The sequence below is a fragment of the Anomaloglossus baeobatrachus genome, chromosome 1 (genome assembly GCF_048569485.1).
Source record: "Anomaloglossus baeobatrachus isolate aAnoBae1 chromosome 1, aAnoBae1.hap1, whole genome shotgun sequence".
NCBI lineage: Eukaryota > Metazoa > Chordata > Amphibia > Anura > Aromobatidae > Anomaloglossus > Anomaloglossus baeobatrachus.
In genome coordinates this window covers 508,459,765-508,472,782 of record NC_134353.1, presented here as the reverse complement: position 1 = coordinate 508,472,782, position 13,018 = coordinate 508,459,765, and the positions used below count along the sequence as shown (strand labels likewise).

At 41.7% G+C, this 13,018-nt stretch overlaps 1 protein-coding gene across 2 annotated transcripts in view; it reads right to left on the bottom strand.

Annotated features, from left to right (window-relative positions):
• Positions 1-744: 744 nt before the first annotated feature.
• Positions 745-13,018, bottom strand: part of ECPAS (Ecm29 proteasome adaptor and scaffold) — a 286,613-nt gene continuing 274,339 nt past the window's right edge. For both annotated transcript variants that reach the window (XM_075316050.1, XM_075316054.1), the window contains one exon: positions 745-1,017. In XM_075316050.1, the coding sequence (XP_075172165.1) occupies positions 878-1,017 (140 nt within the window). In that variant the 3' untranslated portion in view covers positions 745-877. The remainder of the gene's footprint in view (positions 1,018-13,018) is intronic.

The window sequence follows — 13,018 nt, the reverse complement described above, 5'->3', positions numbered from 1 at the left end:
AAGTTAGGTTCTGCCTACTTCTTAGTTTTCTGTTTATTCCCACCCAGGGACTTCTTTGGAACGTCCCAGGGTCTGGGTCTCCCAAAGGAACGATAAAGAAAAAGAGAATTTTGTTTACTTACCGTAAATTCTTTTTCTTATAGTTCCGTATTGGGAGACCCAGCACCCTCCCTGCTGCCTGTTGGCAATTTCTTGTTCCGCGTGTTATCACCGGCTGTTGTGGACAGAGTCTCCGGTTGTTCCGGTTCTTGTTCTGTTCTACTTGTGGGTGGCTATTCTCCTTCAGCTTTTGCACTTAACTGGCTGGGACTTGCTCACCAGGGGGTGTATAAGCTCAGAGGGAGGAGCTACACTTTTAAGTGTAGTACTTTGTGTGTCCTCCGGAGGCAGAAGCTTAACACCCAAGGTCTGGGACTCCCAATACGGAACTTTAAGAAAAAGAATTTACGGTAAGTAAACAAAATTCTCTTTTTTTTGGCATTCATTTGGTGAATGGCAGTCGGTGGTAATATTATAGTAAGATAAAGAAAAACCAATAATTCCAATGTATGGAGGATAAACACACTTATGTGTTTTAATAATTTATAAATAATCAATTGACCAATTAGAGTTTTGAAACATAAATTAGTTTATGTTACTGTAGTACATAGGGCCCCCATAAAATGCTCATGTAAACCTGCAGCTGTCTAAATCCATGTTTACACACTAATGTAACCTATAAAATGCAGAAAATGTACAAGCGAATAAATGTCATGGAAATATTTATTTTAGGCGTGGAATGATGCATGCTACATCGTAAATGTAATCTTGTGTTGAATTAATCTCCAAATCCATGAAACGTGTCTGGGTAAGTTGCACAGGTAATCATTTTTAAGTATTAATTTAAGTTCTCCAACTTCTTCTTGAGCAACAGTCCTTTATCTCTCAGGTCTGGTCTGCTGTCGAGTTCCATGGTAGATAAACTTGTGATGAGCAGGTTTCTGTTGTCTATCGTAAGGCTATCCCATTGTTCTGAATCTGGGAAAATAAAAGATACAATTAACAAAATGAAACAAAGAATAACTACTTTTCTCTGCACAATAATACGAAAAATCCTGATTCCAGTGAAACTGTTTGTTTTAGTGCTAGAATACAGAGAGCTATAGATTAAAGCAGACGTGGTGTAAAAACATTAAAATTAATACATCTAGTTATCAAACACTTTATAAAAGGATATATTATATATGCTGACATAGTCCTCTATATCCCTAGATGACCAAATTAAGGAGTAACGCCATTTTTCAATAAAATCAATCTTTATTTAAACATATTTTTTTAAAATATTTTAGCAAAAAAGGTACCGTATAAAAGAGAGGCACGGACAGGCACATAATTAGATCCCTATATTAGTAACTGGGATATTTACACCCAGGCAGGTAAATGTATATCTGATTACAGCCAAAAACCAAATATTAAATGAATCTAGTGATTATACCAATTATTAATACCAGTATACCATATTCATTGCTGCACAAGTCTCCACATATATAATTTAAGACAAGTATCATATGCCATATGGACCAAGAGCAGACTCTGCGGTTCCACCTGCGTTTTTTCATCTGCAGTGCATAGATTTTTTCATGCAGGGTTCCTCCATGAATAATCTGTACTCATAAGAATAAATAAATAAAAGAGTATGGAGGTTCCCTAAGCACGAATCAATTCCATTGAATGCAGTATAAATTAATGAACGCACAAGGTGGTGTCAGCAGAGCCTGCTCAGGCTCACAGATTACATAGAATTCATGACACTTAGAAACATACAATGTGCAGCAACAAACCATCTATGATAACGACCGCACAAACCATGCAAGTCCAAAAATCAACTAGAGATTAGTGTAATTAGGCTGACAAAATACATGATAATATCATAATATTACATCACCTGACTGGGAAGTATCCTGCCGTGACCCTCGCACTCCGACACGTGTTTCACAAACAGCTTTCTCAAGGAGCGTGTCAGAGGTGAGGGGCAAGCAGATTATAAACATCAGATAACCAATAAGAGGTGCCAAAACCTGATTGCATTCAAACGTCACACCAGAAAACAGACTAATCCCATTAGCGGCGCATGACTGCAGTTGCTACGGACGCTTGAAAAGAGACCTCCCACGGATCGCGATCACGTGACCGTGACGTCATGACCCACACGGTGGTGAGTCATGGCAACCACAGCACGCTATCTGACGCGATGTGTGACGGTCAGTCGGCAGCAGTAGGAGTCATGCGCACTGGGTAATCTGTGATACTTAGAAAATAATACACACAACAGGACAGGAAGATTTCGATCATTCAAAAAACTTATTGTCAGAAAAACTATGCAATCGACTGCAAAAAAGGCACATCATTAAATAGAAGGGAACCATATTATTATGCAAAGATATATAATTTTACAAAAAACACCCCATTATAACATACAATCAATATAATAGAGACCTATACAGTCAAGGGCACGTCTTTACATAGGAGGAGATCATATTATTATACAGTCATAAATGGATTTACAAATTCTAGAGAAAACACCCCATTATAACATACAGTCAATACAAAATAATTAAAGAGAACACTACTCCATAACACTTGTTCATATAATATATAATGATCCTGTCGGACGACTTGAAAGAGTAGCTCCTTCCCCTAGACATCAACGGTCATCACACGAAACCTTCCCAGGACATGTAGAAACAGCACACTCCATTGGTGAAATTAACCCGAATATATGGTGACCTAAATGGACTAAAAAAATAAACGATTAAAATAATAAAAAACAAAACCCACCAAACACATCTAACTAAAACCCAGGCATCCATACGCGAAGGATACAAGAGACACAAGAAACTACAAAATATCATGAGAACAAACACCTCAGGAAGTAATCAACCTGGTTGTATCCAAAAAAGAGGGAGGTTTTCTGAGGTGTTTGTTCTCATGATATTTTGTAGTTTCTTGTGTCTCTTGTATCCTTCGCGTATGGATGCCTGGGTTTTAGTTAGATGTGTTTGGTGGGTTTTGTTTTTTATTATTTTAATCGTTTATTTTTTTAGTCCATTTAGGTCACCATATATTCGGGTTAATTTCACCAATGGAGTGTGCTGTTTCTACATGTCCTGGGAAGGTTTCGTGTGATGACCGTTGATGTCTAGGGGAAGGAGCTACTCTTTCAAGTCGTCCGACAGGATCATTATATATTATATGAACAAGTGTTATGGAGTAGTGTTCTCTTTAATTATTTTGTATTGACTGTATGTTATAATGGGGTGTTTTCTCTAGAATTTGTAAATCCATTTATGACTGTATAATAATATGATCTCCTCCTATGTAAAGACGTGCCCTTGACTGTATAGGTCTCTATTATATTGATTGTATGTTATAATGGGGTGTTTTTTGTAAAATTATATATCTTTGCATAATAATATGGTTCCCTTCTATTTAATGATGTGCCTTTTTTGCAGTCGATTGCATAGTTTTTCTGACAATAAGTTTTTTGAATGATCGAAATCTTCCTGTCCTGTTGTGTGTATTATTTTCTAAGTATCACAGATTACCCAGTGCGCATGACTCCTACTGCTGCCGACTGACCGTCACACATCGCGTCAGATAGCGTGCTGTGGTTGCCATGACTCACCACCGTGTGGGTCATGACGTCACGGTCACGTGATCGCGATCCGTGGGAGGTCTCTTTTCAAGCGTCCGTAGCAACTGCAGTCATGCGCCGCTAATGGGATTAGTCTGTTTTCTGGTGTGACGTTTGAATGCAATCAGGTTTTGGCACCTCTTATTGGTTATCTGATGTTTATAATCTGCTTGCCCCTCACCTCTGACACGCTCCTTGAGAAAGCTGTTTGTGAAACACGTGTCGGAGTGCGAGGGTCACGGCAGGATACTTCCCAGTCAGGTGATGTAATATTATGATATTATCATGTATTTTGTCAGCCTAATTACACTAATCTCTAGTTGATTTTTGGACTTGCATGGTTTGTGCGGTCGTTATCATAGATGGTTTGTTGCTGCACATTGTATGTTTCTAAGTGTCATGAATTCTATGTAATCTGTGAGCCTGAGCAGGCTCTGCTGACACCACCTTGTGCGTTCATTAATTTATACTGCATTCAATGGAATTGATTCGTGCTTAGGGAACCTCCATACTCTTTTATTTATTTATTCTTATGAGTACAGATTATTCATGGAGGAACCCTGCATGAAAAAATCTATGCACTGCAGATGAAAAAACGCAGGTGGAACCGCAGAGTCTGCTCTTGGTCCATATGGCATATGATACTTGTCTTAAATTATATATGTGGAGACTTGTGCAGCAATGAATATGGTATACTGGTATTAATAATTGGTATAATCACTAGATTCATTTAATATTTGGTTTTTGGCTGTAATCAGATATACATTTACCTGCCTGGGTGTAAATATCCCAGTTACTAATATAGGGATCTAATTATGTGCCTGTCCGTGCCTCTCTTTTATACGGTACCTTTTTTGCTAAAATATTTTAAAAAAATATGTTTAAATAAAGATTGATTTTATTGAAAAATGGCGTTACTCCTTAATTTGGTCATCTAGGGATGTCCAATAAATGTGTATAAATCATGTATCTTGGAGTGCTAGTAGGTAACTAATAGGACATGAGGTTGTTAATTGTATAGTCCTCTATATATATATATATACTTTGCAAACTACTAGTGAGTGACATCATGTGTATAGTAGGATCTCCTTAAATAGCCCTTATGAGTAGCTGCATTGGACATATATGCCATGACACTTCTCGGGGGGAGGGCAGAGAGAGGGGGATCGTGCCTGCAGAAGGACACATGTGGAGCCTGCTGGAAGCCTTCCACCCGATCCAAGATGAAGTAACATGCTGTCAGGTCTCCAGCACGACTCTATTCAAGAACCAAGGAAAGATCGATTAAGATTTCTATCGATTAGAATGGACTATTATTAACTCTATTATTAACTCTTTACATAAGCTAATGAAGAATATTATTTTTCCTTTCTGTAACTTTGGCAACCAATTTATTAGATATAAAAATACATATATTTTTTACACATTTTGAAGTCCATCTTTCATGCGTCTTATCACGTATTTGAAGAAAAATATATCTGAGTATATCTTTAACACATGGCATCTTATTATAGGGAATGCTAGCCAAGAAGCTAAACTTGTTTTTCTCAAAATGCATCCATCACACATTTTTTATTCTTGCAAAGTCATTTTAACCCTTTTGTACCAGAGCCTGTTTTTGCCTTCGTGACCGGGCCAATTTTTTCATTTCTGACCAGTGTCACTTTGACAGCTTATAACTCTGGAATGCTTCAACGGATTACGGTGACTCCGAGATTGTTTGTTTTTTTTCGTGACATGTTGTACTTCAGGATAGGGGTAAACGTAAGACAATATAGTTTGCGTTTATTTGTGAAATTATCAGAAATTTGGCGCAAAGTTTGAAAATGTTGCAATTTTTAAACTTTACATTTTTATGCCATTAAACCAGAGTTATGTTACATAAAATAGTTAATAAATTACATTTCCCACTTGTCTACTTTATATCAGCACAAATTCTGAAACATAATTTTGTTTTGTTAGAAAGTTAGATGGGGTCAAAGTTCATCAGCAATTTCTCATTTTTCCAACAAAATTTACAAAACCATTTTTTAGGGACCATATCACATTTCAAGTGACTTTGAGAGGCCTGTGTGACAGAGAATACCCAAAGTGACGCCATTCTAAAAACTGCACCCCTCACACTGCTCCAAACCACAGCGAAGAAGTTTATTAACCTTTTAGGTGCTTCACATGAACCAAAGCAATGTGTAAGGAAAAACTGAAAATTTTACTTTTTCCCACAAAAATGTTACTTTAGCCTCAAATTTAGCATTTTTACAAGGGTAACAAGAAAAAATAAACCTTCAAATTTATTGTGCAATTTCTTCTGAGCATGCCGATACCTCATATGTGGTGGAAATCAATTGTTTGGGCGCACAGCAGGGCTCGGAAGGGAGCGTCATTTCAATTTTTGAAAGCAAAATTGGCTGGAATCATTAGATGCCTTGTCGCGTTTGGAGACCCCCTGAGGTGCTTAAACAGTGGAGCTCCCACACAAGTGACCCCCATTTTGGAAACTAGGCCCGTCAAGGAATATATCTAGTTGTTTGGTGAGCACCTTGAACCCCGGGGGCTTCACAGAAGTTTATAACGTTGAGCCATGAAAATTTAAAAAAAATTTTTTTTACCACAAAATTGTTACTTCAACCAGGTAGCTTTTTTTTGTAAGGGCAACAGGAGAAAATGCACCATAAAATTTATAGTGCAATTTCTCCTGAGTACGCAGACACTTCATATGTGGTGGAAATCTACAGTGTGGGTGCACCGCAGAGTTTGGAAGGGAAGGAGTGCCATCTGACTGCAAAATTGGCTAGATTCATTAGTGGTTGCCATGTAAATTTTGGAGACTCCCTGAGGTGCCTAAACAGTGGAGCTCCCCCACAAGTGATCACAGGTAGCACTAACATGAAATAGCAATTCAGGAATTGTTTTTAGCGATTTTGTTATGCTGTTCACTGTTTAATAAAAGTAACAACACAGGTTTATTCTTCGGTTCAGTATGTACAGCGATACCACATTTATATAATTTTTTTGTGTTTTGTCGCTTTTACACAAAACAATTTTTTAGAAAAAATATTTTTTTTTTGCATTGCTGTATTCTGAGAGCTATATCTTTTTTAATTTTCCACTGATGGATGTGTGTTAAGGCTTGTTTTTGCAGGACAAGCTGTAGTTTTCAGTAATACCATTTTTGTTTATGTTCAACTTTTTGACTGAATTTTATTCCACTTTTTTTTCTGCAGTATCAGATGAATGATTTTTTGGTTTATTTTTTTTAAACTGTTCACTGAAGGGGTTAAATAGGGTAGCAGTTTTATAAATCAGGTTGGGACAGATGCGGCAATACCAAATACGTGTACTTTTTTGTTTTTATATAAATTTATTTTTCGGTATAATTTTTTTCACTTTTAACTTTTTACCTAGTCCCTAATCAGCATCTTAATATGCCAAACCCATGCTGTGAGGTGGATGGATTATCTCGGCAAAAGAGAAGTGCTTAATAACACCGATTTAGACAAATTTATTAATATTTGAGAGAAAAAGGCCTTTTGTGTACATAGAAAAAGTCTTAGATCTTTGAGTTCAGCTCATGAAAAGGGGGAGCTAAAACAAGTGTTGTATTTATATATTTTTTCAGTGTGTATATATTATATATACACACACACACACATATATATACATACACACACACACACACACACACACACACACACACACACACACACACATATATATATATATATATATATGTGCACACATATACATACATACAGTTAGGTCCAGAAATATTTGGACAGTGACACAATTTTCGCGAGTTGGGCTCTGCATGCCACCACATTGGATTTGAAATGAAACCTCTACAACAGAATTCAAGTGCAGATTGTAACGTTTAATTTGAAGGTTTGAACAAAAATATCTGATAGAAATTGTAGGAATTGTACACATTTCTTTACAAACACTCCACATTTTAGGAGGTCAAAAGTAATTGGACAAATAAACCAAATCCAAACAAAATATTTTTAATTTCAATATTTTGTTGCGAATCCTTTGGAGGCAATCACTGCCTTAAGTCTGGAACCCATGGACATCACCAAACGCTGGGTTTCCTCCTTCTTAATGCTTTGCCAGGCCTTTACAGCCGCAGCCTTCAGGTCTTGCTTGTTTGTGGGTCTTTCCGTCTTAAGTCTGGATTTGAGCAAGTGAAATGCATGCTCAATTGGGTTAAGATCTGGTGATTGACTTGGCCATTGAAGAATGTTCCACTTTTTTGCACTCATGAACTCCTGGGTAGCTTTGGCTGTATGCTTGGGGTCATTGTCCATCTGTACTATGAAGCGCCGTCCGATCAACTTTGCGGCATTTGGCTGAATCTGGGCTGAAAGTATATCCCGGTACACTTCAGAATTCATCCGGCTACTCTTGTCTGCTGTTATGTCATCAAGAAACACAAGTGACCCAGTGCCATTGAAAGCCATGCATGCCCATGCCATCACGTTGCCTCCACCATGTTTTACAGAGGATGTGGTGTGCCTTGGATCATGTGCCGTTCCTTTCTTCTCCAAACTTTTTTCTTCCCATCATTCTGGTACAGGTTGATCTTTGTCTCATCTGTCCATAGAATACTTTTCCAGAACTGAGCTGGCTTCATGAGGTGTTTTTCAGCAAATTTAACTCTGGCCTGTCTATTTTTGGAATTGATGAATGGTTTGCATCTAGATGTGAACCCTTTGTATTTACTTTCATGGAGTCTTCTCTTTACTGTTGACTTAGAGACAGATACACCTACTTCACTGAGAGTGTTCTGGACTTCAGTTGATGTTGTGAACGGGTTCTTCTTCACCAAAGAAAGTATGTGGCGATCATCCACCACTGTTGTCATCCGTGGACGCCCAGGCCTTTTTGAGTTCCCAAGCTCACCAGTCAATTCCTTTTTTCTCAGAATGTACCCGACTGTTGATTTTGCTACTCCAAGCATGTCTGCTATCTCTCTGATGGATTTTTTCTTTTTTTTTCAGCCTCAGGATGTTCTGCTTCACCTCAATTGAGAGTTCCTTAGACCGCATGTTGTCTGGTCACAGCAACAGCTTCCAAATGCAAAACCACACACCTGTAATCAACCCCAGACCTTTTAACTACTTCATTGATTACAGGTTAACGAGGGAGACACCTTCAGAGTTAATTGCAGCCCTTAGAGTCCCTTGTCCAATTACTTTTAGTCCCTTGAAAAAGAGGAGGCTATGCATTACAGAGCTATGATTCCTAAACCCTTTCTCCGATTTGGATGTGAAAACTCTCATATTGCAGCTGGGAGTGTGCACTTTCTGCCCATATTATATATATAATTGTATTTCTGAACATGTTTTTGTAAACAGCTAAAATAACAAAACTTGTGTCACTGTCCAAATATTTCTGGACCTAACTGTACATATGTGTAAAATATGAGTGAAATGTAAATTGTTCTTTTATTCTATAAACTACTGACAATGTCTCCGAATTTCCAAGCAATAAATTTTGTATTTATTTAGTGAAAATGAGAAATGGTCAAAATAACAAAAAAATGCATTGCTTAACCTCAAATAATGCAAAGAAAACAAGTTCATAATCATTTAGAAACAATACTAATGCTTTAACTCAGGAAGACTTCAGAATCAATATTTTGTGGAATAACCATGATTTTTAATCACAGGTTTCATGCATCTTGGCATGCTTTCCAACATTCTTTCACACTGCTTTTGAGTAACCTTATGCCACTCCTGGTGCAAAAATGTAAGCAGTTCTTCTTTGTTTGATGGCTTGTGACTATCCATCTTCCTCTTGATTACATTCCAAATGTTTTCAATGGAATTCAGGTCTGGAGATTGGGCTGACTATGACAGAGTTTTGATGTGGTGGTCCTTCATCCCCACATTGATTGACCTAGCTGTTTGGCATGGCGCATTGTCCTGCTGGAAAAACTAGTCCTCAGAATTGGGGAACATTGCCTGAGCTGAAGGAAGCAAATGTTTTTCCAGGATAACTTTGCATGCGGCTTGATTCATACATCCTTCGCAAAGTTTAATGTGCCCAATTCCAGCCTTGCTGAAGCATCCCCAGACTGTCACTGATCCTCCACCAAATTTCACATTGGGTGCAAGACACTGTGGCTTGTACGCCTCTCGAGGTCTCTGTCTAACCATTAGACGTCCAGGTGTTGGGCAAAGGTGAAAATTAGACTCATCAGAGATTACCTTACTCCAGTCCTCTATAGTCCAATCCTTATGGTCTTTGGCAAACTTCAGCCTGTCTCTCCTTTGCTTCTCATTGATGAAAGGCTTTTTTTTAGCTTTACATGACTTCAGCCCTGCCTCTAGGAGCCTTTTACGAACTGTTCTTGCTGTGCACTTCACCCCAGCTGCCATTTCTTTTGTAGGTCACTTGATGTCATCCTACGGCTGCTGAGTGACATTTGAATAAGAGGATAGTCATCCCTGTCAGTGGAGAGTCGCTTTCACCCTCTGCCGGTCTGTAGCTTTGTTGTCCTTAATGTCTGCTGCTTGACCTTGTAGTAATGGACTGCCGTCTTAGAAATTTTAAGGATGGAGGCAACATGACACTCACTGTATCCTTGTGCTAGTAAAGCCAGAATTGAGCCCTTCTTTTCCTCACTCAAAACTTTTCTTTTCAACTCCTTTGGCATGGTTACAAGTTATATTTCTTTGTCGCTCCATTGGGAGACCCAGACAATTGGGTGTATAGCTTCTGCCTCCGGAGGCCACACAAAGTATTACACTTTAAAAAGTGTAACCCCTCCCCTCTGCTATACACCCTCCCGTGCATCACGGGCTCATCAGTTTTTATGCTTTGTGTTGAAGGAGGCACACATGCACACAATGCTCCACATTTTAGTCAGCAGCAGCTGCTGATTATATCGGATGGAAGAAAAGAGGGCCCCTAACAGGGCCCCCGGCATGCTCCCTTCTCACCCCACTCAGGTCGGCGGTGTTGTTAAGGTTGAGGTACCCATTGCGGGTACACAGGCAGGAGCCACATGCCGTTTTCCTTCCCCATCCCTTAGGGGCTCTGGGGAAGTGGGATCCTAACCGGTCATCCAGCCACTGGGACCGGGCTCCCTCCGCAGCCCCTGGGGGAATCTGCTGGACAGGAGACGGAGTATCGTCAGGGACATGGCCCTGCATCTACAGGTACTCTGTGTCCCCGTTGGGACGGTGCATGAAGCACCTTGGCCTCAGACGCAGCTGCGACTGCGGTGTGGATTTTTTGTCTGGGACTACCGCGCCGACCGTGCCTGTTTGTCGGCCGCGGTTTATACTTTAGTCCCCGGCTTTTGCGGCCTAGTGTGTTAAACTCCCGCCCCTGAGCCTGCCAGTCAGGGAGAAAGGCGGGACGGTCGGTATGATGCCGACAGTGAGGGCTGGAGCACACTTCGCTGTCCTCCGCCCCCCTCATTGATCTCTATGGGCCACCAGGTTCCCGCACTTTTGCGGTTCCGCCCACGGCTCTCTCCTCCCCTCGGAACGCCGGCAGCCATTGTTATAATTCTGCCGGTGGAGGATCTCAGAATCTGCTCAGTCCAAAGGTTTCCCACTGCTCTGGGAGAGGGGGATCCTAACCGGTCGCCATGCACTGGGACCGGGCTCCATCCGCAGCCCCTGGGGGATTCTGACGGACAGGAGACTGGACATCATCAGGGACAGAGCCCTGCATCATAAGGTACTCTGTGTCCCCTGAGGGACGGTGCATGCAGCATCTGTGTCACAAATGCCGCAGCGGTTGCTGAGTGGTTTGTGAGACTGGGACTACCGCGCCGACCGCGCCAGGTTTGCCGGCCGCGTTTTTAAATTTAGTCCCCGGCTCTTGCGGCCTAGTACCATATACTCCCGTTCTCGGGCCTGCCAGTCAGGGGTAACGACGGGACGGCCGACTGGACGTCGGCAGGGAGGGCTGGAGCATACGTTGGTATCCTCCTTCCCCCTCACTGAGCACTGTGGGGCACCAGTTTTCAGGTGCTGACCCCCCTTGGTGCCGCAGTGTATATATATATGTTTATTTATATGGTATATGATCTCACTGTTCGGCAGCATTATTTGCTTTTGGCTGTATACCCTCACTGAATACTCTGCGGACGACATGCTGTTGTCTGCTCTTAAAGAGTAAGGGTGCCAAGGCACTGGCTTATTTTACAACCTGTACCTCTTGTGCGGCTATATTACAGGCAGGTTCCACATACCCTCATTGTGTACAATGCTTGGCCCCGAGGGCACTCACTCAGCCGGAGCCTCCGGCACTGGTGGGACCCTCGGCCAGGTGGTACCGCCGGTTTCCACTGCACAGATGACAGGGACAGAGTTTGCATGTTGGAATCAGCAAATCTCTGAGTAGCTTTCACATTCCAGGACTCAGTCTATGGACAGAGGGTCTGCTAAGATACTGGAAGCCTTGCAGTCCAGACCGATAACACAGGGCCAGGCAGCTGTGAGTTCATCGCTCCCGGGTCCCTCTGGGTCGGTACAACAAGGGGCTCCTGGGGTAACACCCAGATCCCACGGTGAGAACTCCGTCACGGACCGCGGCCTCTGATAGGCTAAGCGGGCCCGCTGGGAACCTTCCCCGACTTCATCAGGAGTGCGTGTTTCGATCACTCTAACTCCAGAGGGGCCGTCCAGAAGCACAGAACTTTACGGACAAGCGCTTACTAAGCGCCTTATTGACACGCGTTACCCTTTCCCCCCTGACGTTGTTAAGGGTTGGGCTCAGTGTCATAGGGTGGATTCTCCAGTCTCTAGGCTGGCGGCTAGATCCGTAGTATTAGTGGCAGATGCCATCTCTCACGAATGCCACTGACAGGCAAATAAAGCTTATGATGAAATCCATCTATGAAGCCATAGTCGCATCTTTTGCTCCAGCCTTCGCAGCCGTGAGGGCACTCCAAGCTATCTCAACTTCTCTGGCTGAGATTATTGCGGTTGCACATACCTCTGCCCCGCAGGTTGTGTTCTTCACTTCTCAGGCGTAGGTTTTTTCGTTCTACGCCATGAACGCCGTTCCTGGACTCTGCGAGCCGTACAGCGGTAGCATCCACCAATTCGGTGGCAGTCTGCAGGGCCATGTGGCTACGTGAATGGAAGGCAGGCTCTGCTTCCAAGAAGTTCTTAACCGGTTTGCCATTTTCTGGCGACCGTTTGTTTGGCGAGCAATTGGATGAAGTTACTAGACAGTCCAAGGGAAAGGTATCGTCCTTGCCCCAGTCCAAAGGTTTCGGTCATTTCGGTCCTCAGCAAAGTTCCGTTCCTCCACGTCCAACAGGTCAGAGGAGGGCTAGAGGAACTCTTCTACATGGCGGTCTAAGTCACAAGGCGGCTTCCT